The following is a 24,192-nucleotide window of genomic DNA, read 5'->3' as shown; positions in this document are numbered from 1 at the left end:
TACAGGAAAGACTGGAAGACGGCTCAGTTGGGAAAGTGCTTGCTACCCAAGTATAAGGACTTGAATTCAATTCCTAGCACTGATATGTTTTGTTTTAAAATAGCTGGTACTAGAGGTGGAGACAAGTAGATTCTTAGGGCCTGGTGGCCAGCCAGTCTATTCAACTTGCTGACAAGCTCCAGATTCAGTCATAGACCCTGTCTCAAAAAATAAGAAGGGAAGTGATTAAGGAAGATACTTAATGTTGACGTCTGTACTCTATATGCACATACATGTACACACATATAGTAAAAATGGTCTGGGTAATGGCTCAGTGGATAAAGTGTCTGCTGTGCAAACATGAGGACCTGAGATCAGACCACTAGTACTAACATAAAACTTTGGTGTGACAGTATGCATCTGTAACCCCAGTATTGGGAATGAAGAGATAAGAGGACCCCTAAAGCTCCCTGGCCAGCCAGCCTAGTCATTCAGCAAGCTCCGGGTTCAGTAAGAGTCTGTCTCAAAGAAATGAGTTAAAGAGACAGAGAGGAAGACACCCTGGGGGCTGGAGAGATGGTTTTGTGGTTAAGAGCATTGGCTGCTGTTCCAGAGGTCCTGAGTTCAATTCTCAGCAGCCATATGGTGGCTCACAACCATCCATAATGAGATCTGGTGCCATCTTCTGGCCTGCAGGCAGACATATAGGCAGAACACTGTACACATAATAAATAAATCCAAAAAAAAACCCAACAAAAAAAACCCAACAAAAACCCCCACCCCTGTTGACCTCTCTCCACATGGCTACACACGCATGCATTACAGAAATACATTGTATAATTCCCTGATTTGTATGTAGCCACAGTCTTTCATTGGCAGCGCTGGCATCATGCTGCATTCTCAGCCCTGTACAGCCTCCTCCGCATCATGCTGCATTCTCAGCCCTGTACAGCCTCCTCCGCATCATGCTGCATTCTCAGCCCTGTACAGCCTCCTCCGCATCATGCTGCATTCTCAGCCCTGTACAGCCTCCTCCGTATTGAGAGCGCTTCTAAATCATGGGCTGTAATATTAAGCCATTAACCTGAACTTTACACCACAGGAGATTCCCAAGAAAGAATAAACAAACATACCCAAATGATGAGTCTCTGTGAAGAATATCCAGAAGTTTTCCCTTTACATCATTCTCCAGTGTTTCCAACTTGTACTGTGGAATAATGTTTCTATCAATTTGAGGAGATGTATAAACAATGTCAAATGTAGGAGAAGGAAAATCAACCTGAAAAAATTAACAGAAATCACTGAGCTTTGTGTTCGTGCGTGTGTGTGTGTGTGTGTGCGTGTGCGTGTGTGTTGTTGTTGTTGTTATTGTTTGTTCTTTTCTTTCTTCTGAGACAGGGTTTCTTTGTGTACCCTGGCTATCCTGGAACTTGTTCTGTAGACCAGGCTGGCCTCGAACTCAAGATCTGCCTGCCTCTGCCTCCCGAATGCTGCAATTAAAGGCATGCACTACCAATGCCCAATTATAATCCACTTTTCCTATTAGCATCTTTGTCTTTCAGGAAACTGAGTTTTCAAAACAATCTAGGTAAGTTTATATTAAGTATAAAGCTGGTGCTTCTTTTCTCTTTTCTTCTTTTACCAACAGTCGGTCATTCTCAAAAGCATGTACATATTTCTTGAGATAGATACAGGGCATGTTCTACTCTTTCAGAAACTGGAATTTTTTTTTCTTTTTAAACTTTCTTTTTATTTATTCTTTGTGTCTTTCACATCATGCATCTCGATCCTATTCATTTCCCTGTCTCTTTGTATCCATACTCTGCTCTTGCAACCTCCCCCCTAAAATAAAAGCAAATAAAATTTAAGAGGAAAATAATCTCATCAAGGCAGCTGCATTGTGATACAGTGAGTCATGCAGTAAACCCTTTGTCCATGTATCTTTACTTGCAAGTGTTCATTGCAAAGAGTCATTGGTCTGGTTCGAAGCCTCTGGTTTCTGCTATGCTATTGATGCTGGGCCCTCACTGGGACTCCTCTTGGATATTCTGTTGTTGCCCTGTATCATGGAGATCCTGTAGCTTTGGGTCTGCAGAACCAACCCCTTCATGTGTTCCAGCAGATCACAGATGGGGTAGATGTTGGGGTAGGCCAACTCAAAACCCTGGTTCAGGGCCTGGATAGTTTGCAGGGTTGGTCAGCTCTCCAGCTCTCCCTTGTCCTCACCACCAGAGTAAGCTTCAGTTATAGATTTTAATGTAATTTTATGAAAGACATCATTATTTTTAAAATTAATTTGCTTATATTATCCACTTAAGCAATTTATAATTATATTATCTGGTGGACTTCTAATATGACATTTGCCCTGAAATACAAGCAGATTGTTTAATATCCCTTTATTTGACATTTTAACTTAGATTATTCGAAGCAAAATTGAGAATAGAAATGCAAATTAATTACTAGGAAGCACATTATTAGCATACACAATCCTAGACGTTAAAAGCTGACAAATTAGAAAACAATACAATTCATGGCACTTTAATTTTGAAAGGGCATGAGAAATCTTGTTAAAGCCTATCTTATTTAACTTATGCATAGAAAAACCAAAATTAAGGTCATCTAATCATGATCATTCCAGTGGAGAATGATTAATGATACTGAAGGAAACAAAACCTTAGATCTGAAGATTAAGATCTTTTGCCCTGTCCCACACCAGCTACACAGCACACTGGAGAGCGGGCCTAGGAAATGGTTTTATAACACTGAAACTGGAGACAGCCTCTGAAATTAAAACAAGATTAATCAGGCTTCTTTACTAACAACCCAAGTAATGGTTTACACAAACACTTTTTACAAAGACATTCACAGTGAAGCCTCTCCATGTATCAAGAACCACCATTACCTGTAGCACAATTCGTTCCATGACATAGCCTTTTTTGGGGCTTGCTCCAGGTATAGGATTTGTATGTGATGAAGTCCAAAGGTAGAGAAGTTTTGTTCCACATGTTAAAAACCTTCATGAACACAAAAAGAATACTGTGATTTTCATTTTAAAAATCCCAAACTCACAATACATCATGATAATCAACTTAAAATATTAGTAAAAACAGTATAGCCTTTAAGAACATATTAGGAGGAGTCAGTTGTCATATTGTACTGAGAAGTTAGGTAAAATATTAAGGGGGGAGGGAATCAGAGGAGAGGAGGGAGGAGAAGCTGTAGTCAGTATGTAAAATAAGTGAAAAGAAATAATTAAAACTATTAAAGTGTGGGATGGGAACAAAGAAAGGGAGACTAAAAAAATGCATCTTAGAAAGAATGGCATTGAGGACAGAACATAGACGGTATAAGGACAACCACTGTCCCCCAAAACATCCTGTAAAAAGGAAAGTGAAAAAAATTACTTTCAAAGTTTTCTTGAGAGACTGTGACTTCAAGGTCAGGGTTTGGGATTGCAGAACTGCATCCTGATTTTAACCCTTAGAATAAGAAGTACACGCCAAGAAAATCAGTAACTGCTTTGCATTGACACACAAATCACTTGAGGTAAGTTATATTTGAGCACTACTCAATAAATTTTTTTCTCTAAAAGATTAAACAATAAATTTTTAGTAGTTTCAGTATTCAGGAGGCTGGAGCAGGAGAACCATAAGTCTGGCCTACGTAGTAACTTCCTACCTGAAAAAAAAATTAAATAAAAATTAAGGGCTAGAGAGTTGGCTCAGTGGCTTAGAGCACTGGTTGCTCTTGCAGAGGGCCCAGGTTTAATCCTCAGCACCCACACGGTGGCTCACAACTGCCCGTAACTCTAGGTCCAGGGAATCCAACACTCTTCTGATCTCTGTAGTCACCATGCAAGTCCATGGTACACGGACGCACATATGAGCAAAATGTTCATATGCATAAAGTGAAATAAACATACCTAAACATAAATGAATAAATAAAATTTAAAAGGCTGAACATGGTCGTACACGCTTCATCTCAGCACTAGCAATCTCTGTTACAAAGTCTCCATTTGGCTACAGTAATACAAAGTGGCTATGAATAATAGGTAAGTGAATATGTTATATGATATATTGTAACAAAATACATATTAAAAATAGGCATTGGGGATTGGTGAGATGTCTTAGCATGTAAAGGCTGACAACCTGTAATCAATTCCAAAGACTCTCATGGTAGAAGGAGAGAACTGACTCCTGCAAACTGTTCTCTTACCTCCACACACATACACTATTAAAAAAAAAAAAAAAAAAAAGGCAGTGGGGCTCATATATGCTGATCCTTACCCTCAACTACCAACTTATGGTGTACTGAAAACATTTACTTACAGACTTTGATAAATCATTACATGGGTAAAATTTCTTTTTTCCAAGATTAATCTTTAAAACTTTTTATGTATAAATGTATAAAGGCTGGAAAGATAGCTCAGTGGTTAAGAGCACTTGCTACCCTTCCAGATGACCTTAGTTTGGTTTCTAGGACTCACGCTGGGCAGCTCACAACCACTTGTGACTCCAGGGGATAAACTACAAACTGTCATTACATTATTTCATTTTTAAACTATTTTGTATTTTTCAAAAAACAAACAATTTCAGGTAGGAGATGATTCAGTTGGTAAGTGCTTGCCCTATAAGCATAGGAACCTAAGTTAGATCTCTAGAACTCACATTAAGAAGCTAGGGGGCTAGAGAGATGGCTCAGAGGTTAAGAGCACTGGCTGCTCTTACAGAGGTCCTGAGTTCAATTCCCACCAACCACATGGTGGCTCACAACCATCTATAATAAGATCTGGTGCCCTTTTCTGGCATGCAGACAGAACAATGTATACATAAATAAATTCTTAAAAAAAGAAAAAAGAAAGAAAAAAAGAAAAGAAAAGAAAAACTAGGTATGCCAGTGTACACTTTCAATCCCAGTGCTGAGGGAAGCAGACATAGGTGGGATCCTGGATCTCTAATTGACAAGCCCCAGGCAATGAGAGACCCTATGCCTCAGAAATAAGGTGGATGGTGTCCTGGATGAAGGCAATCATGGTTGTACTTGGGCCTCCACCTGCACAAATAGGTTACTGTCCACAGGAAGATGTTTAGAATTCTTAGACCAAGGGCCCATGACATTAAGGACTGGTTAGTGAGTCAGAATAGTTCAATCCTGTCACATCTCTGAAAATGGAGAAAGGCAGGAAATAGGGTAAATAGAGTTCTATTAGTATCAAGAAAAACTGATAGAGCCATGGCATTCTGTCATAATATACTTTACAGAAACAACTGTTGTTGAATACTGCTTTTTCCCTGGAACAGTAAGTGGCAAGCCATCCTCTGCCTACCATCCTCCAGACTGCATTGAGACTACAGCAGAGTAACTGCTTTGCTTTCCTCAAAGCTCATGTGTGTCACTGTTTCCACCCCATCCCTAGCCTGTGTATGATGCAGAGATGTGTCCTAGAACTCACTATCACAATTCAGTAATACTCACCGTCTAAAGTCAAAGAGAGTTAAAGAAACTTTGCCCAAAGCTTCTGGCCCCCTTCTCTGTTTATTAGAATCAGGTGAACTTCCACTGCTCTGATTCAAAATTCCAAACAGAGTAAGATGAAGAATTGACTCTAATGGCAACTGTGATATCTGGATAGGAAAAATGATTCTATGGGGCAGAAAAAAAAAAATATTCATTGGTGTTAAAAAAAAAATCAAATTAAAAGTGAGGCTTAGTAATCATTTAATGAAGACTGGTTAATTTTAAGTGTTTTATTTCACTTATAAAACAATAGTTTTGAGTAACTTTTAGCTAAGTAGCAAGTATGGCTAACTTGTATTGTTAAGTCTTAAATTTCATTATCAGCATAAAACTTCAAAAATGTAATGGTTCTTTCTGTAAAAATGTCTAAGTACCTAAAGATACACAGTTCGATAATCAGACAAAATAAAATTAGACCTTAGTTCTGTAACTAGCTATTTACCCAAATAATTATGAGTTTTCTGTTAAAAAATAAAAACAGTATTTAAAAACATTTATGTTACAGAATATCATCATGTACACAGATTTAAGATTTAGCTTGGCTGTCTGTTAATCAAGAGCTAGATTCTTGTACAGTGTTAGTATATAGTAAAACACCTAAGTAAGCAGTTTATTAAACACCGCTTCGAGAGTTCTGGGTAAATTTCTATCTTTGGCAATACAAAGTCTAGAAAGAATACCACGTCATTGCAATGTTAAAATATAGAGGTTTAAAGGAATATTTCAGAATTTTTCATGTTAATTTCAGTTTGTTTTATAGAATTTTGTGTAGAAGATATTTTAACATATTAGTAAAAATTTATTGGGTTTCAATGGAGATAATAATATAAAATAATGTATACATTTGAAAAATTAAAGAACAGGGCACAGTGAAATAATTATAAAAGCAAAAAATTCCACTTACAGTTCATCCCATTTAATAAGATAGAAGAAATTCTTGTACGTGCCAACCTTCTTTGATTGAATAGGTTTAAAAAGATCCTTCCCATTGTGAGACAGGGAACATATCAAGTAGTATTTTTCATAACTAAGAAAAGAAAGCTTAATTTGATTTCTAGGTTAGCAATAATTATCTAATACAAGTACATTAGTAATTTTTCCCCAAGTAACAAACTATAACAAACTGGTCACCATTCATTTTATTTTTTAAAATCCATCTGAAATTTAACCTTTGCAAATTCTACAGAAACAAAGAAGAGGTGTAACAAAAGGAGTAGAGAGGGAGCATATGCCCCTAAGTGTCGGTCTGAAGGGGACTGTAATGACATTCAAGTAAAATAAGCCAGGACTACTCTGCTTCAAAAAACCAAAACCAACCAACCAACAAACAAACAAAAGAAAAAAAAAAAACAACAAAAACAAAAATCACTTTCAAGTCACACCATCATTTTAATCTGAAGCTTTATTCAAGTGGAATTTTTGTTTGGTAACTCTTCATGAGACTTTATAGCACTAAGCCATTATGAACCTATTTCAATAAAAATATTCATTTCAGACTTTTAAGTTTATATTAATTCCAAAATAAATTAAAATTGCCCCCCAAAATGCTATGCTTTAAAGATATTGACAAAAGGAAGGAGCTGGAGAGATGGCTCAGAGGTTAAGAGCACTGACTGCTCTTCCAGAGGTCCTGAGTTCAATTCCCAGCAACTACATAGTGGCTCACAACCATCTGTAACAAGATCTGGTGCCCTCTTCTGGCCTGCAGTCATACATGCTGTATACATAATAAATAAATAAATCTTAAAAAAAAAAAAAAGATATTGACAAAAGGGAAAAAAAAAGCAAAAGAGGAAAACCTTTATCAAAACTTTAGTAGAAGAAATATGCTCTTGTAGAATTCAAAGACTAGCAATTAGTAGACTGTGAGCTATTAATGGGGGATGGGGCCCAAATTCTAGTCCCATTACATTCTGTTTCAAATTACCTTGATTGTAAAGGGAAGGCAGAAGAGCCCAGCAATCTTAAGTTAATTCATCTTTTAAATAACACTTTGCTTGTCAGTTTCATCATATATTTCTTGCCTTCCCTGTCCCCGAGATAGGGTTTCTCTGTGTAGCTCTGGCTATCCTGGAGCTAGCTCTGTATGTAGAGCAGGCTAGCCTTGAACTCAAAGATCAGATTGCCTCTGCCTCTTGGGTACACCACCACACCTGGCTCTTTTGCTCTTTTTTCATGTCATAGAAATGATGTTTTTCACTACAATAACTTCAGATAGCTCTATAATTTTATTAAAACCACAAAGGTACAAGGGTACTCAATGATCTTTGTATCATCCATTTAAACAAAGAAAATTAAGATTAGCGTAGGTTCTGGGTACAGCTGTGCATGTCCTTTAAGCAGCTACTTACTTTGACACCCAGTTACTGGAAATTCCGTGTGCAGCATAGACAGTAAACTGGAGCTGCTCTGCTGCAGTCCACGCTTCCTTGATGCTCCTGCTACTTTGAGGACAGACTGCAGAACTCTTACTAGAATGTGCATGGAGCCTGAGAAGATCATAAATTGCTGCCGATAAGTGATCCATGCTTACTTGAACAGGATTTTCAGGATTCAGTGAGCCTATATTGAAACAAAGTGTTAATTCTCTGAAAAAGCAAAAATCACTGCCAAAATATAAAGAATCTAAAGACATACCCCTAGTTGAGTTCTTGCTAGTATCTCCTCCAGATAACGAAGTCACCTGTATACACATACATCAATTAGTCAGAAATTGACCATAATTTAATATAAAATGTTTACTTTTTCTTCCTTTTTTGAGACAAGGTCTTGTGTAGCCCAGGTTGGTCTCAAACTTGCTAAACTCCTGATTCACATCCAAAATGATGGGATAATAGGAGTGTATCACCACACTGGGCCTTTGCTTTTGTTTTTTTTTTTTTTTTTTTTTTTTTTTTAAAGATTTATTTATTTCTTATGTATACAATTTCCTGTCTGCATGTATCCCTGCAGGCCAGGAGAGGGCACCAGATCGCATTACAGGTGGTTGTGAGCCACCATGTGGTTGCTGGGAATTGAACTCAGGACCTCTGGCAGAGCAGCCAGTGCTCTTAACCGCTGAGCCATCTCTCCAGCCCCCTTTGCTTTTGTTTTAAATAAACTTTACTTTTGATACATTTCTTTAAATGTCAAAGAAACCCTTCTCAGAAGAAATCTGCCGAACATGTCTGAAAAATTACTAAAATAGTAAGCAAAGAAATGAAGGGCTATGAAAAATGCCTTAATCCATAAAATAACTGCCAAGAAGCATGAGTTAAAATCCCCTGCACCCAGCTAAAAGCTAGTCTATCATGCTAGCACAGGGGAGTGAGAGGGTATGAGATAGACAGTGGACCCTGGAGCTCACTGGCCAGTTAATCTAGCTAAATTGATGAGCTTTAGGTTCTGCAAAAGGAGTGGAGAGTAGTTGATACATGATGTGGACCTCCAGTCTCCACACGGACATGTGCCCATCCCCAACTCATATGCATATACTCACATGAATATCTGAATCACGTGAATATACCCACATAAACACACACAAATGCAAACTAATTAACAAACAAAAAGTGAAAACATAAACCTAAGTAAACATAACCTTTTTTTTTCTTTTTGAGACTATGTAGCCCTGGTTAGCCTAGAACTCAGAGATCTGCTTGCCTCTGCCTCTCAAGTTCTGGGATTAAAGGTATGGGCCACTATGCCTGACAACAAATGATTTTTAATATTAAGAAAATTAAGGCAAGCTGGAGTGGGAGTTCATGCCTGTAATTACAGCATCTGGGAAGCTGAGGAAGGAGGAATATAGCAAGTTCAAGGCCAGCCTGGGCCAGAGTGAGACCTTGGTTCAAAGAAAGAAACAAAAAGCAAGCATGGTAGTTCATGCCTACAATCTCAGCACCTGTGAATAAAAGCAGGACAGAAGTTCCAGGACTTCCTTGGCTAAATTATAGTAAGTTGCAAAATATGAGACTCTGTCTCAAGAAGTCAAACAAATCAGAGTACCTAAAACTTACTATGGAAAAAGAACAAATCAATCCTTTCATTTAAATGAATTGAATAATTATTTTGTAACAGTACAGTATTTTTCACTACCATGAAAGTGATGTACTTAAAGAACAGTATCTAAACTCTATTACCATTTGGTGATTGAAGGAAATTCTTATATATAATTATTTAAGATATACTCCTCTCTCAACTACACTTTACTGCTCCTTCATTTGATAAAGGAGTATAAAGAACAGCCACAAAAAAAAAAAAGTTTGGAAGCCGGGTGGGGTGGCGCACACCTTTAATCCTAGCACTCGGGAGACAGAGCCAGGAGGTTCTCTGTGAGTTCGAGGCCAGTCTGGTCTACAGAGCGAGATCCAGGACAAGCACCAAAACTACACTGAGAAACCGTGTCTCGAAAAAACCAAAAAAAAGAACAGCCACTTCAGGCATTAGGGTCTATGGTGACTGATAGTCACCCCCAAAATAAAACCCCAACCAACGAACAATAAAACAAACAGAAAACAAAAAGGAAACCCAAAGAGTATCATGTAGCTAGAATTTCTTTCAAAATGAGTAGACTTGTGAGCATCTAGACACAGAGGAGCAGGCCAAAGACATAGCTTCTCCTTTAAATGTAAAGTAGCTTGTGAGATTCACTTTTTCTTTACTCCTTCCAATCAAAGACATAAACGTTTCTATGGACTAAATTTATTAAGGCCCCATGGAAGGAATTATCAGGGTTTTATTAAAAGTTGACATATAGCATAATAGAAGGCTCAACATCTGGCTGCTTCTAAGGCAAGGCCACTTCCACAAGACAAGGGCATGACTAATGAACATGGACATTTCCATTAAGAGAGGACTGGCAGCCACTACTCTCTCTGTAGGCTCTCTAAATTGCCAGAGGCCTCACCCATAGAAGAAAAGCAATTTGAACCCACTATTTGATGACAATGTTCACAAAGCTCTTCCATCATTTCAGCAAGGAATCCCTACCTCACCAATGAAGCAATTCAATAAACTCAAAAGTAAAAGCCAAAGTTAAAATGACAATATTTTGTCTACCAAGAGGCGAGCATCCTCCTGCTGAAGTGACAGGCAGTCACTTAAGCCCATATAAATACTCACGTCAGCACTCTTGTTCCTTGGAAGGTTAACTGCTCGCTTTAGCTTCTTCACCGCTTCTGTAACAGCGGGGGTCTCCACCCCATCTAAAGCACTACAGATTTTTCTTACAGCTTTAATTACTTGATCGACAGCTCGGTGCTGGTTCTTTAAAAATGAAAAGTAAAATAAAAATAACTAAGTACAATGTGGGACCCATGTCAAAGATGAAGTCAGAAGCTAGATATTTTTGACAATTCTAAGAATAGATATTCTCTACTGAAAAAGAAAATAAATGAGACAGCTTCTCAATTATATGGTATATTGTGAAATGTACTAAAGCAAGGCATAGTTTTCACTTTGACACAACTATTCATGTGCAAATGCTACTAACTTCATATTAGAATTAAAAGAAAACAAATTAGGAACAGATTACTAAATCATTTTTTAAAACTAGATCTGGCACACATGTGGTATACATACATATATCCAGGCAAAATACTCATACATTTAAAATGAAATAAATCTAAAAAATAAGTACAAGTAGATTTATCTTTTAAATTCTCACTTGGAAATAATTTTCATGTTGAAAACAACCTTCTCTTCTGCAAAAAAAAAAAAAAAAAAAAAACCACACCAAAAAAACCAAAAAACCTTGCATTAAAAACTAAATTCTGCCAGGCGGTGGTGGTGCACGCCTTTAATCCCAGCACTCGGGAGGCAGAGGCAGGCGGATCTCTGTGAGTTCGAGGCCAGCCTGGTCTACGGCGCGAGATCCAGGAAAGGCGCAAAGCTACACAGAGAAACCCTGTCTCGAAAAACCAAAAACACTAAATTCTAACAAACAAAATAAACAGAAAATTCTCAAGGGGCTAAAGAGATGGCTCAGTGGTTAAGAGCCCTTGCTGCGGCAGATGATCTCTGAGTTTGAGGTCTAGATAACAAGCTCCAGAATAGTCAGGGCTGCACAGAGAGACCCTGCCTAAAAAAACAAAAATCAACCAAACAAACAAAATAAGAGCCTTTTTACTCAGTCATAAGGACCTAAGTTTGGATCCCATCACTCACACAAGCTGAGCATCCCACAAATGCCTATAACTGGCTCTGAGGAACTCCACATGCATGCAGGTATGTGCACCCCCACATGCACATGCACACACACAAATCTTAAAAACAACAACAACAAAAAAAACCACAAAATAAGAAATCCTTAAGTTTTTTTTTTTTTTTTTTTTTTTAAATAAGGTTGCTGTAGCATTGCTGGGTCAGCTTGCTTTCCTTCCTTCCTTCCTCCCTCCTTTCCTTCCTTTTTCTTTTTTCCAACACAGTATCCCTACTGACCATCTGGACACTTTCACACAATGTACCCTGATCACATCCATATCCCAGTCCTCCCAGGTCCACCCCCATCCCCAACTGTGGAGAGCTAGACCTCAGCATCCCTATCATAATTTTTAAGAGTTTTGGATGGCTTCCTGTCTAAGCTATTTTTCTCCCTTGGGCATGGGGGAGGGTAGGGGCCATCATAGGAGCCCTCCAGACTCTCAACTGCAAGTCTGTAGCCATCAACACCACTGCCCTTCAGTCAGTGGGAGCATGGATCATGGACCTCTACATGGATCTAGCGACAGCACGGACCATAGATGGTGTCTGTGGCCTGTGCTGTGGCAGAGGGCTGTGTTGATTTTGATGGTCTGTTTTGCCATCGGAGACCATGCTGAGGTCCTTCACCACTTAAAAAAATTTGTATTTATTTTTATTTGTGTGTGTGTTGTATATCCATGTAAGTGAATGCCACATGTGTATCAGCAGAGGCCAGAAGAGAGTGTTGGATCTGACAGGTGGTTGTGACCTACCTGATGTGGGTACTAGGCACTTGTGGTGGTTTGACTAAGAATGGTCCCCATAGGTTCATATATTTGAATGCTTAGTCACTAGGGAGTAGAACTGTTGGAAAGGAGTGTGCAGCCTTGTTGGAGGAAGTATATCACCGGGGTGAGCTCTGCCTTTATCATTACGTATATTAGTTAACTAATTATTGTTTTTATGACAATGTCTCAGTATATAACCCAGGCTGACCTCAAATGTATAAATTCTCCAGGCTGTGTAGTGACAGGATTGCTGGAGTACCTTGCCTTGGCATGGATCATTACTCATTTTATACATGCACTGAAATATCACATTATATATCATAAATATATGAAATTATTATGTGTCAGCCATAAATTTTTAGTGCTACAGAAATAGCTCAGTCAGTACAGTGCAATCCTTGCAAGCATGAAGATCTTTGTTCAACCCTAAGAACCCACAAAAAAAGCTAGGCATAGTGGTATATGACTATAATCCCAGAGCTGAGGAGATAGGTGAACCCAAGGCTACCTGGTCAGCCACTGTGGTGGTTTAAATGTTTATGGTACACATAGGCTAATATACTTCAGTGTCTGGTTCCTGAATGGTGGACTATTGGATTGGCAGGTATGGCCTTGTTGGAAGAGGTGTGTCACTGGAATGGGCTGTGAGGTTTCAAAAGCCCACATCAGGCTCAGTGTCTCATTCTCTCTGTCTATCTGCAACTTGTAGATAATGTGAGCTCTCAGCTACTGCTCCAGCACCATGCCTGCCTGCCTGCCTGCTGCCATGCTCCCCATGACAGTCATGGGCTAACCCTCTGAAACTGTAAGCAAGCCCTCAATTAAATACTTTCCTTTGTAAGTAGCCTTGGTCATGGTATTTCTTCATAGCAATCAACAGGAACTAAGACAGCCATACTAGCCTACTTGGTGAGCTCAAGCCCTGGCTCAAAGGAAAAGTGGACAACATGCTTGAGGAATGATGCCTGAGGTTATCCTCTGGCCTGCACATACACATGCACCTGTACATACAGATACTCATGTACAAAATGTAGTTTTAAAAACTTGAGCAACAAACACATTCATAGATCCTTCTTCCTTCTCTTAGGCTGGGACTCACTATATTGCCTAGACTGGTTCTCAAATTCATAAGCTCAAGGGATCCTCTCTCTTCCTCCTGAGTTACTGTGACTGTGCCTTATACACGGCTTAAAGATTCATAAAATATTCATGCTATACTTTTATACTAAGTATTATGAAAGGCTGCAACTAAGCACTGCATCTTCCCTTTTAGTATTTTTTTTTCTATTATTGAGGCTTGGCTACCATAAGCCAAATGCTCCTTTCACCTTCAAGCGTAAGTGAGATCATCTCATTTTCTTTTTTTTTTTTTTTTTTTTAAGATTTATTTATTATGTATACAGCATGTATGCCTGCACACCAGAAGAGGGCACCAGATCTCACTACAGATGGTTGTGAGCCACCATGTGGTTGCTGGGAATTGAACTCAGGACCTCTGGAAGAGCAGTCAGTGCTCTTAACCTCTGAGCCATCTCTCCAGCCCCTCATCTCATTTTCTTAATTACCCAATTACTGTGCAGTTCTCGGGACCTGAATTGAAGATCAACTTTCAAGTTATTTATATTTGTTTCTTTTAACTCACCTTCATGTAAAAACCTTTCCAATTTGAAGGCTTGTGACACTGTCTTGCACTACCCTCCATTACTCTAACATAGTCCAATAGTTCTAAACCCACCCTTCTTTTACTCTGCTTTGTAGAGCCAGAAACTAAACTCACGATAACATTTTTTTTGTCACTAGAGGGCACTAAAAGGACACTTTAACCACCGAACAAAAGGGATAGACACTTCCATGCTGGGTTCCAGTCCAGTATGCATTTATTCATTTCTTTCAATTCACTGTGAGAACTCAGTGGTTCTCAAGGACCAGCCCTACCTGTACCCTCAGACCATGTTCTTTTTAGCTGGCAGCTCTGGCTAAAGTTCTTTGGGAGGTTTCTTTACCATGGACAGCCTCTATCTTCCTGTGGTAGCCATATACTCTTCAAAGAGTCTAGGGAGAGGCTTTATCCTAATATGTCCTAAACTGTTCATTTCTCTATAGCCCAGTCATGGCAATTGCTTTTTTACATCTGTAACTTCTGAACCCATAAAGACTAGCAAAGTTTCTTTAAAAGACCATTAAGTATCCAGGTATGGTGGCATTTATCTGTAACACCAGTACTTGGGAAGCAAAGGTAAGAGTCAAAAGTCTGAGGTCAGCCTGGTCTACACAGTGAGTTCCAGGCCATCCAAGGCTATATAACAAGGACAGGAAAACCCTGCCCCCTACTACTGCCATCCCCTAAGCTACTAATTGTCAAGCATGGTGATAGACATATGTGGTGGTTTGAAAGAAAATGGCCCCCAAAGGGAGTGGCACTATTAGAAGGTGTGGCCTTGTTAGAGGAAGTGTCACTGTGGGGGCAGGCTTTTAAGGTCTCCTTTGCTCAAGCTTCCCTCAGTGTGACTGTCAGCCGACTTCCTGTTGTTGCCTGCAAGATATAGGACTCTTGGCTATTTTTCCAGTACCATGTCTGCCTGAATGCTACCATACTACCTGTCATGATAATGGACTGAACCTCTGAAACTATAAGCCACCACCACAATTAAATGTTTTCTTTATAAGAGTTGCTGTAGTCGTGGTGTCTCTTTACAGCAAGAAAAACCCTAACTAATACAACATCTATTACAGTGACTTAAAAGTCTGAGGAGGCAATATCAAGATTGTCTCAAAACCAAACCAAACACAAAACAAGCAAACAAATTAACATTAGTTAAGTATATATTTTCTATTTTGTGAGTCATCCTCTGGTGAGATTCAATTTTAGCCTTTTAAGGGTGAAGACAGACAATAAATAAGAGACAAAAACTTTATAAAAACAGGCAGCAGGCTGGATTTGGTATATGAGCTACTGTATGTCAATTCTGGCCTTAGAATCCTCTTTTATAGGCTGGCAGAGATGGCACTGCAGTTAGGAGCACTGGCTACTCTTCTAGAGGACCTGAGTTTGATTCCTGGTAACCACATGGCAGCTCACAACTGTCTGTAACTCCAGTCCCCAGGGATCCAACACCCTCTTCGAGACTCGCAGGCACTAGGCATGCACACAGTGAACACACACTGAAGCAGGCAAAACAACCATACACATAAAATAAACAAATAATTTAAAAATTAAAGTTTTTTTAAGAAAAGAATCCTTTTACTAAAAAGGATAAACCATCTTTTGCTCTTTCACTAATGATTATTTAGATTTCTTATTCAAGCAGCTAGCACAGAAGCTAGTGATGCAGCTCCAGCCAAGTGCCAGCATGTGTCAGCCTGGGTTCAATTGTGTGTATACACATGTGCACGCAAGTCTGTAGTCTCAATATGTAGGAGGTGGAGGCATGAAGAGCAAGAATTCAAGGCCAGGCAACTGGGGCTAAATGAGACCCCACCTCAAAAGCAAAACAATCTAGTACACTGCCTTGATGGCCAGTGACTGATAAACATTAGTACTGATAGGTGGTATGTTCTCTACAGCAGGTTATACACATTGTACAGACAAAATGTGCTGCAGCCATTCAATGGAATAGTATTCAATAAAAAGGAACCATTGGTAGGGCTAGGGAGATTGCTAAGTTGGTAAAGCCTGTTGAGCAAGCATGAGGACCTGAGTTTGGAATCTTTAGCATCCATGTAAAAAAGTGGGTGTAGGGCTGTAGAGATGGCTCAAGGGTTAAGAAAGTGTACTGCTCTCGCAGAGGACCTGAGTTTGGTTCCCAGCACCCATGTGAGGTGGCTCCCAACCACTTTAACTTCAGTTCTGGGACACACACACACACACAATCTTAGGGTTTCTACTGCTGTGAAGAGACCACATGACCACAACAACTCTTATAAAGGAAAATAATTTAACTGGGTGGCTCACAGTTCAGAGGTTCAGTCAATTATCATGGTGATGGGACATGACAGTATGCAAGTAGCCATGGTGCTGGAGGAGGAGATGAGAGTTCTACATCTTTGATTCACAGGCAACAGGAAGTGAGCTCCAATTCTGGACATGGCTTGAGCATATATGAGACCTCAAAGCCCCGCCTACACAGTGACACACTTCCTCTAACAAAGCCACACCTCCCAATACTGCCACTCTGTTTGGGAGTCATTTTCTTTCAAATCACACACACACACACACACACACACACACACACACACACACACATACATATATACACACACACACACACACACACACACACACACACACACACACACACTATATCATACAACATACTACACAATGCAAAAAAAAATTTTTTTGAAAGGTACAAACCACAAATAGATACTACAAAAAAGGGTTTGGTATTTAAAAAAGCAAAACACAGAAAAATCACTACATTCCATTTACAAGAAATGTGCAGAAGAAGAAACTATGAAAGAGACAGGAATTGGCTCAGTGATTATTTGAGGCTAGCACTGGAAAGAGGGGTGACTGCAAATCAGTACACGGAAATGCTCTAAAACTGGACTAGGGTGATGCTGGTAGAGCTCTGTGAATTTGGTAAGTCTTTGAATGGTGGTACATGCCTATAATGCACTCAGGAGCTATGTGCAGGAAAGACATTTGTTCAACAATGTTCACAGCAGCACTATTCATAATAGCCAGAACCTGGAAACAACCTAGATGCCCCTCACCCAAAGAATGGGTAAAGAAAATGTGGTACATCTACACAATGGAGTACACTCAGCGGTAAAAAACAATGTTATCATGAAATTTGCAGGCAAATGGATGGAACTAGAAAAAAATCATCCCGAGTGAGGTAATCTAGACCCAGAAAGACAAAGACAGTATATACTCACTCATAAAAGACAACCAGGCTGCAATTCACAGCCCCAGAGAAGCTAGGTAACAAGGAGGATCCTAAGAGGGACGCATGGATCGCCCTGGGAAGGGGAAATAGATGAAATCTCTTGGGTAAACTGGGGTCAGGGAAGGGGTTGGGGGTGGGAGGGGGATGGGAACATGAGGGATCAGAATGCCCAAGTTGGGGGAGGGACAGAGAGGGAGAGCAATGAAAGAGATATCTTGATAGAGAGGGCCATTACGGGGTTAGGGAGAAACCTGGTGCCAGGGAAATTCCCAAGAATCCACAAGGATGACCCCAGCTAAGACTCCTAGCAACAGTGGAGAGGGTGCCTGAACTGGCCTTCTCCTGTAGTCAGATTGGTGACTACCCTAATTGTCATCATAGAACCTTCATCCAATAACTGATGGAAGCAGATGCAGAGATCCACAGCCAAGCATTGGGCCAAGCTCTGGGAGTCAAGTTGAAGAGAGGGAGGAGGGATTATATGAATGGGGGTGGAGTGGGGGTAGGGGAGGGTGTCAAGATCATGACCCAGAGACAGCTGACCCAAGGTCTTGGGAGCTCAAAGACTCTAGACTGACTGCTAGGGAGCCTGCAGGGACCAATCTAAGCCCTCTGAATGTGGGTGACAGTTGTGTAGCTTAGTCTGTTTGTGGTCCCTAGCCATGGGACCAAGATCTGTCCCTGGCACATGAGCTGGCCTTTTGGAATCTATTCCCTATGGTGGGATACCTCGCTCAGCCTTGATGCGGGGGTGGGGGGGGTGGGGGGGGGAGCTTGGTCCAGCCTCAACTTGGTATGCCATGCTTTGTTAACTCCCATGGGAGGCCTTACCCTTTCTGAGGAGTTGGATGGGGGTGGGAAGAGTAGAAAGGAGGTGGAAGGATGGAACAGGATGAGAGGAGGGAGGGGAAACTGCTGTTGGTATGTAAAATAAATACATTTAAAAAAATGAGTAAATAAAGCTGAAAAAAAAACCTCACTTTGCTTTATAGTTTATAATTTTTAACTTTTTTTTCTTTTGAGACAAGATCTCACCCTCCTGGAGCTCACTCTGTAGACTAGGCTGGTCTTGAACTCAGAGATCCACCTGCCTCTGGTTCCAAGTTGCTATGGGATGCTCTGTATGGCAAATATGTTGCTGATTGGTCAATAAATAAAACACTGTTTGGCCATTGGCTAGGCAGGAAGTGTAGGCGGGACAAAGAGGAGAATAAAGCTGGGAAGTGGAAGGCTGAGTCAGAGAGACACTGCCAGCCGCCATGATGAGAAACAGCATGTGAAGATGCCGGTAAGCCACGAGCCATGTGGCAAGATATAGATTAATGGAAATGGATTAATTTAAGCTGTAAGAACAGTTAGCAAGAAGCCTGCCATGGCCATACAGTTTGTAAGCAATATAAGTCTCTGTGTTTACTTGGTTGGGTCTGAGAGGCTGCGGGACTGGCGGGTGACAGAGATTTGTCCTGACTGTGGGTCAGGCAGGAAAACTCTAACAACAAACTCTAGCTACACCAAGTGCTGGGATTAAAGATGTGTTCTACTACCTGGTTCTAAAAGCCTTTTTTTGCCTTTTTTTTTTTTTTTTTTTAATTTGACATCTGCTTTCTGGTCCTATTTTCACTTTTAAAGTAAACTTTTCATTTGGAATAATTTTAGAATTATAGGAAGTTACAAAAATAGTACAGAGAGTTCCCATATAAACCAGTTAAGCAGCAGCTTGTATAACCATGATGCACTTGACAAAATGAAGACTAGAGCAATGGCATAAAAACAAGTAAACGCTAGACTTACTCAGCTGTATCAGTGTTCCCACCAACCCCTTTTCCTGCTCTGTTCCAGGATATAACCCAGGACACATCACTACATTTAGGGAATTATTTCTAAATTATTTTGGTTCTGTAATCCGGGGGCAGGGAGGATTACAGAAGGAAAAGCAAATAATTTGGAAGACTGGCCGGGCGGCAATGGCAAACACCTTTAATCCCAGCACTGGGAGGCAGCCAGGAGGATCTCTGTGAGTTCGAGGCCAGCCTGGTCTACAGAGCGAGATCCAGGACAGGCACCAAAACTACACAGAGAAACCCTGTCTCCAAAAACCAAAAACCAAAAACCACCAAAAAAAAAAAAAAAAAAAAAAAAAAAAGTTACCAGTGACAGTTCCTATGAGTTTGGTTCATCTGGGCCTTACTGCTTTTCTAACTCAGGACTTGGAAAGGTGTTAACTATTGCTATGTCTTCTCTTCTGACTTTTTCTTTTATATGCTGGTTGGAGCTGAAGTATGCTTTTAAATTCTGATGCTTTGGGCTTCCTCTTTTTCTAAAGCTCTCACTACCCACCACCCACCGCCATGTGGGTGGCTAACACCAAGAATATAGTTTTTTTTTTTTTTTTTTTTTTTTTTTTGGTTTTTCGAGACAGGGTTTCTCTGTGTAGCTTTGCGCCTTTCCTGGAACTCGCTTTGGAGACCAGGCTGGCCTCGAACTCACAGAGATCCGCCTGGCTCTGCTTCCCGAGTGCTGGGATTAAAGGCGTGCGCCACCACCGCCCGGCCCAAGAATATAGTTTTAAAACATTTAATCTAATTTTAAAATGAGTACTTCAGAGAAAACAGAAACAATCTTTAAGTCCTTATACTAAAACTTACTTCGGTTTGAAGAGCCAGTTCCACTTGGTTGTGATAGGAATCTAAGAGTTCTTCAACAGGGTGTCTGAAATGAAAAACAGGTATTTCTTTATATCACAGTTGTTGTTTTGATCACAGAAAATAAATATATTCACACCCCAAACAAAGCTTGAAAATCTACAAATGAATGCTTTAAATGCTATACCTTGTCATGACTTCTTTATAAGGTTTTTCTATTTGATACAAGTATTTGTTTAAATCCACAGGTGCTTCATCATCTTCTGCCTAAATAAACACATACATACATGTTTAAGAATCGAACAATAATTCTTTGGTCATTCTATGAAATTAAGTATAGTTAAATAGATGATGAAATCTTTAGACTAATTTTTGGGAACTGGAGACAGAATGCTATCTAAACCACTATTTATAATTGACTCAAAAAGTTAGTCATAGTAAGAAAAATTCATTTTAATTGCTTTAAATGTTTCATTATTTGGGGCTGGAGAGCGGCTCAGAGATTAAGATACTTGCTGTTGTTGCAGAGGACCTGGGTTTGCTTCCTAGGACCCACATGGTGGCTCACAATCATCTGCAATTCCAGTTTCAAGGGATCTGATATCCAGTTCCGGCTTCTATGAACACTAAGTATGCATGAGGTCCACATACATACCCACAGGAAAACATTTAAATAAATCTTTAAATGCTCCATTATTTATTTATTTTTGCATATGTGTATACACGTATGCACATGCAGAGGCCAGAAGTAAGTGTCATATGTTTTCCTCTGTTGCTCTCCAGCTTATGTTCTGAGAGAGGAAAAGCTCTCTCACTGAACTTCGAGCTAATCCAATGGCTATACTGGCTGGTCAGCCAGCTTGGGAGATCTGTCAATGTTTTTCTCCCTAGTGCTGGAATTATGGAAATGCTGTCATACTCAGCTATTTACAGGTACTGGGGATCCCAACTCAAACCCTCAATCACTTTATCCATTGAGCTATCGCCAACTCCCTCCACCCCACCCCCAGCCTCTTTAATTTTAAAGAGAGGGTTTCATGTAGCTCAAACTGGTCTTGAACTCTTGTCCCTTCTGTCTCTTTGCTGGGATTATATAGAAGCATACCATCAAATCTGACTAAAAATACTTTTAAAGTTTTATACGTATGGGTGTTTCGTCTGCATCTGTGGATCATGTGTGTGCCTGGTGACCTCAGAGGTCAGACGAGGGTGTCAGATCCCCTAGAACTGAAGTTACATATGGTCGTGGGCTAATCCTCTAGAACTGAAGTTATATATGATTGTGGGCCTATCACGTGGATACAGGGAATCAAATCTAGGTCCTCTGGAAGAACAACCAGTATGCTCTTAACCCCAGAGTCCTCTACCCAGCCACAAACTCATATTTTACAGCACTAACAATATGGCTCAGAGGGTAAAGGCATTTGTCCCCAAGTCTAATGATTCAAGTTCCATCCTTGGGACTAACATGGTATAAAGAAAGAACCAACTCTCACAAATTGTCTTCTGACCTAAACACATACATACCATGGCATACTTGAGCACACAAACACACACAAACATATGTAATAAATTTCTTAAAAAATGGAAAAGATAAATGTTCCTCAATCTAGTTTATGATGAACAAATAAAGCAAAAACTAAGCTTGGCCAGATAATGTACACTGTAACCCAGGGATGGCAGCAAATCTGAGGTCAGTATGGTCTATATTAGGAACCCCAGGCTAGCCAGAGCTATGTAGCAAGATCCCGTCTCAAATAATCAATGGAGGAAGAGGTTGGGTAAAAACTAGATGGAAACAAGATCGTTTGAATTTCTGCTTTTTTGTTCCTCAGTAAGTTTTGTCCCATTCTCTGCTTACCACCAATGAGAAAAGCACTAGTCTCTCCTACATTCCACATTATGCAAACATATTCAAGAGAAACTGAAAACCCTTATTTAGTATTCAATACCCCTTTCTTCTTTGTTCCCTCTTAATTAACCCTGAAATTTTCACTCTTGTGTAAGACCATTAAATATAAGACTTGGCCAGGCAGTTCTTCTGTTACTGCCCATGGCTGCTGCACTCTTGCAGGGAACTAGGTAAACTTAGCTTTTTCTTTAAAAAAAAAGAAATAAAGAAAAGAAAAATCAAGGGCTAAGAATGTACCAAATTTAGTAGAATGACTGCCATAAAGTCCTCAGCTCAGTCTCCAGCACTGCATAAAACTGGTCGTCATGGTGGCACAAGGTGATCCTTAGCTATATAGTGAGTTTAAAGCCAATCTGAGATACAGGAGACTATCTCCTTCTCATTAAAAAAAAAAAAAAGAAAGAAAGAAAAAGACAAACTTCCATTTTTTCATTTTGCTTTTCCATTTTATACTTCTAGATCTGAGAAATGTGCTACCTCAACTTCCATGACTAAAGAGCTTCTGAGAGGACTCCTTCTTGAAACAACAAATATGTCAACCCAGCCCAGTGCAGGAAAAAATGGGAAACATACAGACTGAAAATCTCTCAACTCTCAGAATTATTGATTCACTAAATGCAATTTATACACACTTACTGTTCGAGCCAGATTCTGGCACATTGCACTGAAGGTCAAGAGCTGTAGTTTAATCTCTGTGTCCCATTTTCGACAATTTTGAATATGTTCATGACTTCCAAGGCAATGATTACTGTTAAAATACATTAATTATCCATCGATATTATTCTATTCAAATCACAAGTTATAGACAATAAAAGTAAAACACAAATTGCATCTATATGAAAAACTGAAGAAAATGGTGAAACACATTATTTTTAAGCCAACTGTGAACATTTAGACAGGAATTTTTCTATGTGAGTCAGTGAAGATGAAAGAAGATACAGAGGCAGATAGGAGTATAAAGCCTAGATCTTTAAAACAATTGGACTAATTGTAAGCTATAGTAAATTACTAAAGTTCATGTAATGATTACTTCAGGCAAGTAAAAGACAGTAACAGTGACTCTCTGTGTGTGTGTGTGTGTGTGTGTGTGTGTGTGTGTGTGTGTGTGTGTGTGAGAGTGTGTGTGTGTGTGTGTGTGTGTGTGTATGTGCACGTGCGCACATATAGTAACTGCATTCTGCAAAGAAGAATGGAGTCTACAAATGTGACTACTGACTTTTTAGGAGGTTATTTTATTTCCCTTTTAACCAACTGACTACAACTTTTAGCATATGAAGCTACTAAACTTAAGAGAGTATCATACCTTTCTTACTTCTGAAATCCCATCACTATTTTAGAGTCAGCATATCTCAACACTAGTTTCAACAATAGAACCAAATATATTTCTTATATTTTATAAATAAATGAATTTAGGGACAGGGTTTTACTATGTAGCTCTGGCTGGCCTGGAACTCACAGAAATCCACCTCGGAGCCTCTGCCTCCCAAGTGCTAGGATTAAAAGGCATGTGACACCATGTCGGCATCCAAAAATATTTTTAGGTTATAAATCTAAATTGAAAAAATTCTAATTTAAAGCATTAAGAATAAAATTTCCAAAGATACCATTCAGTAGTCATAAGGAAGTAAATAAACTTACTTCTGTAGAATCTCCTCTTGACCACAAACTTTCAGAACGTAGCTGCCAACATCCACTTGATTCAAGTCATCATGTACCCAGCAAAGGGCTTGCATTATAACTATTTCTACAGTAGAACTCACTGAAAGAGAGTTAGTTGTCATTTTCATTTTGCTTACCTCTAAATATTACTTATAATCTAAGAGAAGACTGTATAACAGAAATATAATGCATATCCAATTGTAGGTCACATATATCACTTTAAATTCTTCTCTGAGACGGTCTCACTATATAGCCCTGGCTGGCCTGGAGCTTACTTTGTAGACCACACAGGCTTCAAACTCACAGAGGGGCTAGTAAGAAGGCTCAGCAGTTAAGAGCACTGGTTGCTCTTCCAAAGAACTCAGGTTCAATTCCCAGCACCCACATGACAATTCCCAACCAGCTGTAACTCTAGTTCCAGGGGATCTGATGCCTTCTTCTGGCCTCCAAGGGCACTAGGCATGCAAAATGGTGAACAGATACATAGACAAAACATTCATACACATTAAAAAGGAAAGGAAAGAAAAGAAAAAGACAGAGATCCATCTGCCTCTGCCTCTTGCCCAAGTATTGGGACTAAAGGTCTGCATCACCACACTCAGCCATTTAAAATTTTTCTATTAGCCACACTGAGGCTAATTTTG

The 24,192-nt window shown here is 39.6% G+C and overlaps 1 protein-coding gene across 3 annotated transcripts in view; it reads right to left on the bottom strand.

Moving 5' to 3' along the window:
- The window catches only part of Pik3c2a (phosphatidylinositol-4-phosphate 3-kinase catalytic subunit type 2 alpha), a 112,625-nt gene that overhangs the window by 30,109 nt on the left and 58,324 nt on the right, over positions 1-24,192 (bottom strand). For all 3 annotated transcript variants that reach the window (XM_052763112.1, XM_052763111.1, XM_052763113.1), the window contains 11 exons: positions 23,528-23,648; positions 22,526-22,637; positions 20,165-20,244; positions 19,981-20,044; positions 10,597-10,740; positions 8,134-8,179; positions 7,848-8,058; positions 6,401-6,523; positions 5,455-5,622; positions 2,882-2,993; positions 1,113-1,258 (listed from right to left, as the gene is read on the bottom strand). In XM_052763112.1, the coding sequence (XP_052619072.1) occupies positions 1,113-1,258; positions 2,882-2,993; positions 5,455-5,622; positions 6,401-6,523; positions 7,848-8,058; positions 8,134-8,179; positions 10,597-10,740; positions 19,981-20,044; positions 20,165-20,244; positions 22,526-22,637; positions 23,528-23,648 (1,327 nt within the window). The remainder of the gene's footprint in view (positions 1-1,112; positions 1,259-2,881; positions 2,994-5,454; positions 5,623-6,400; positions 6,524-7,847; positions 8,059-8,133; positions 8,180-10,596; positions 10,741-19,980; positions 20,045-20,164; positions 20,245-22,525; positions 22,638-23,527; positions 23,649-24,192) is intronic.

Source organism: Peromyscus californicus, unplaced genomic scaffold (genome assembly GCF_007827085.1).
Source record: "Peromyscus californicus insignis strain IS unplaced genomic scaffold, ASM782708v3 Scaffold_4__1_contigs__length_199733344, whole genome shotgun sequence".
Taxonomy (NCBI): Eukaryota; Metazoa; Chordata; class Mammalia; order Rodentia; family Cricetidae; genus Peromyscus; species Peromyscus californicus.
Note: the sequence above shows the minus strand (reverse complement) of the source record. Positions and strands in the feature narration are given on the sequence as shown.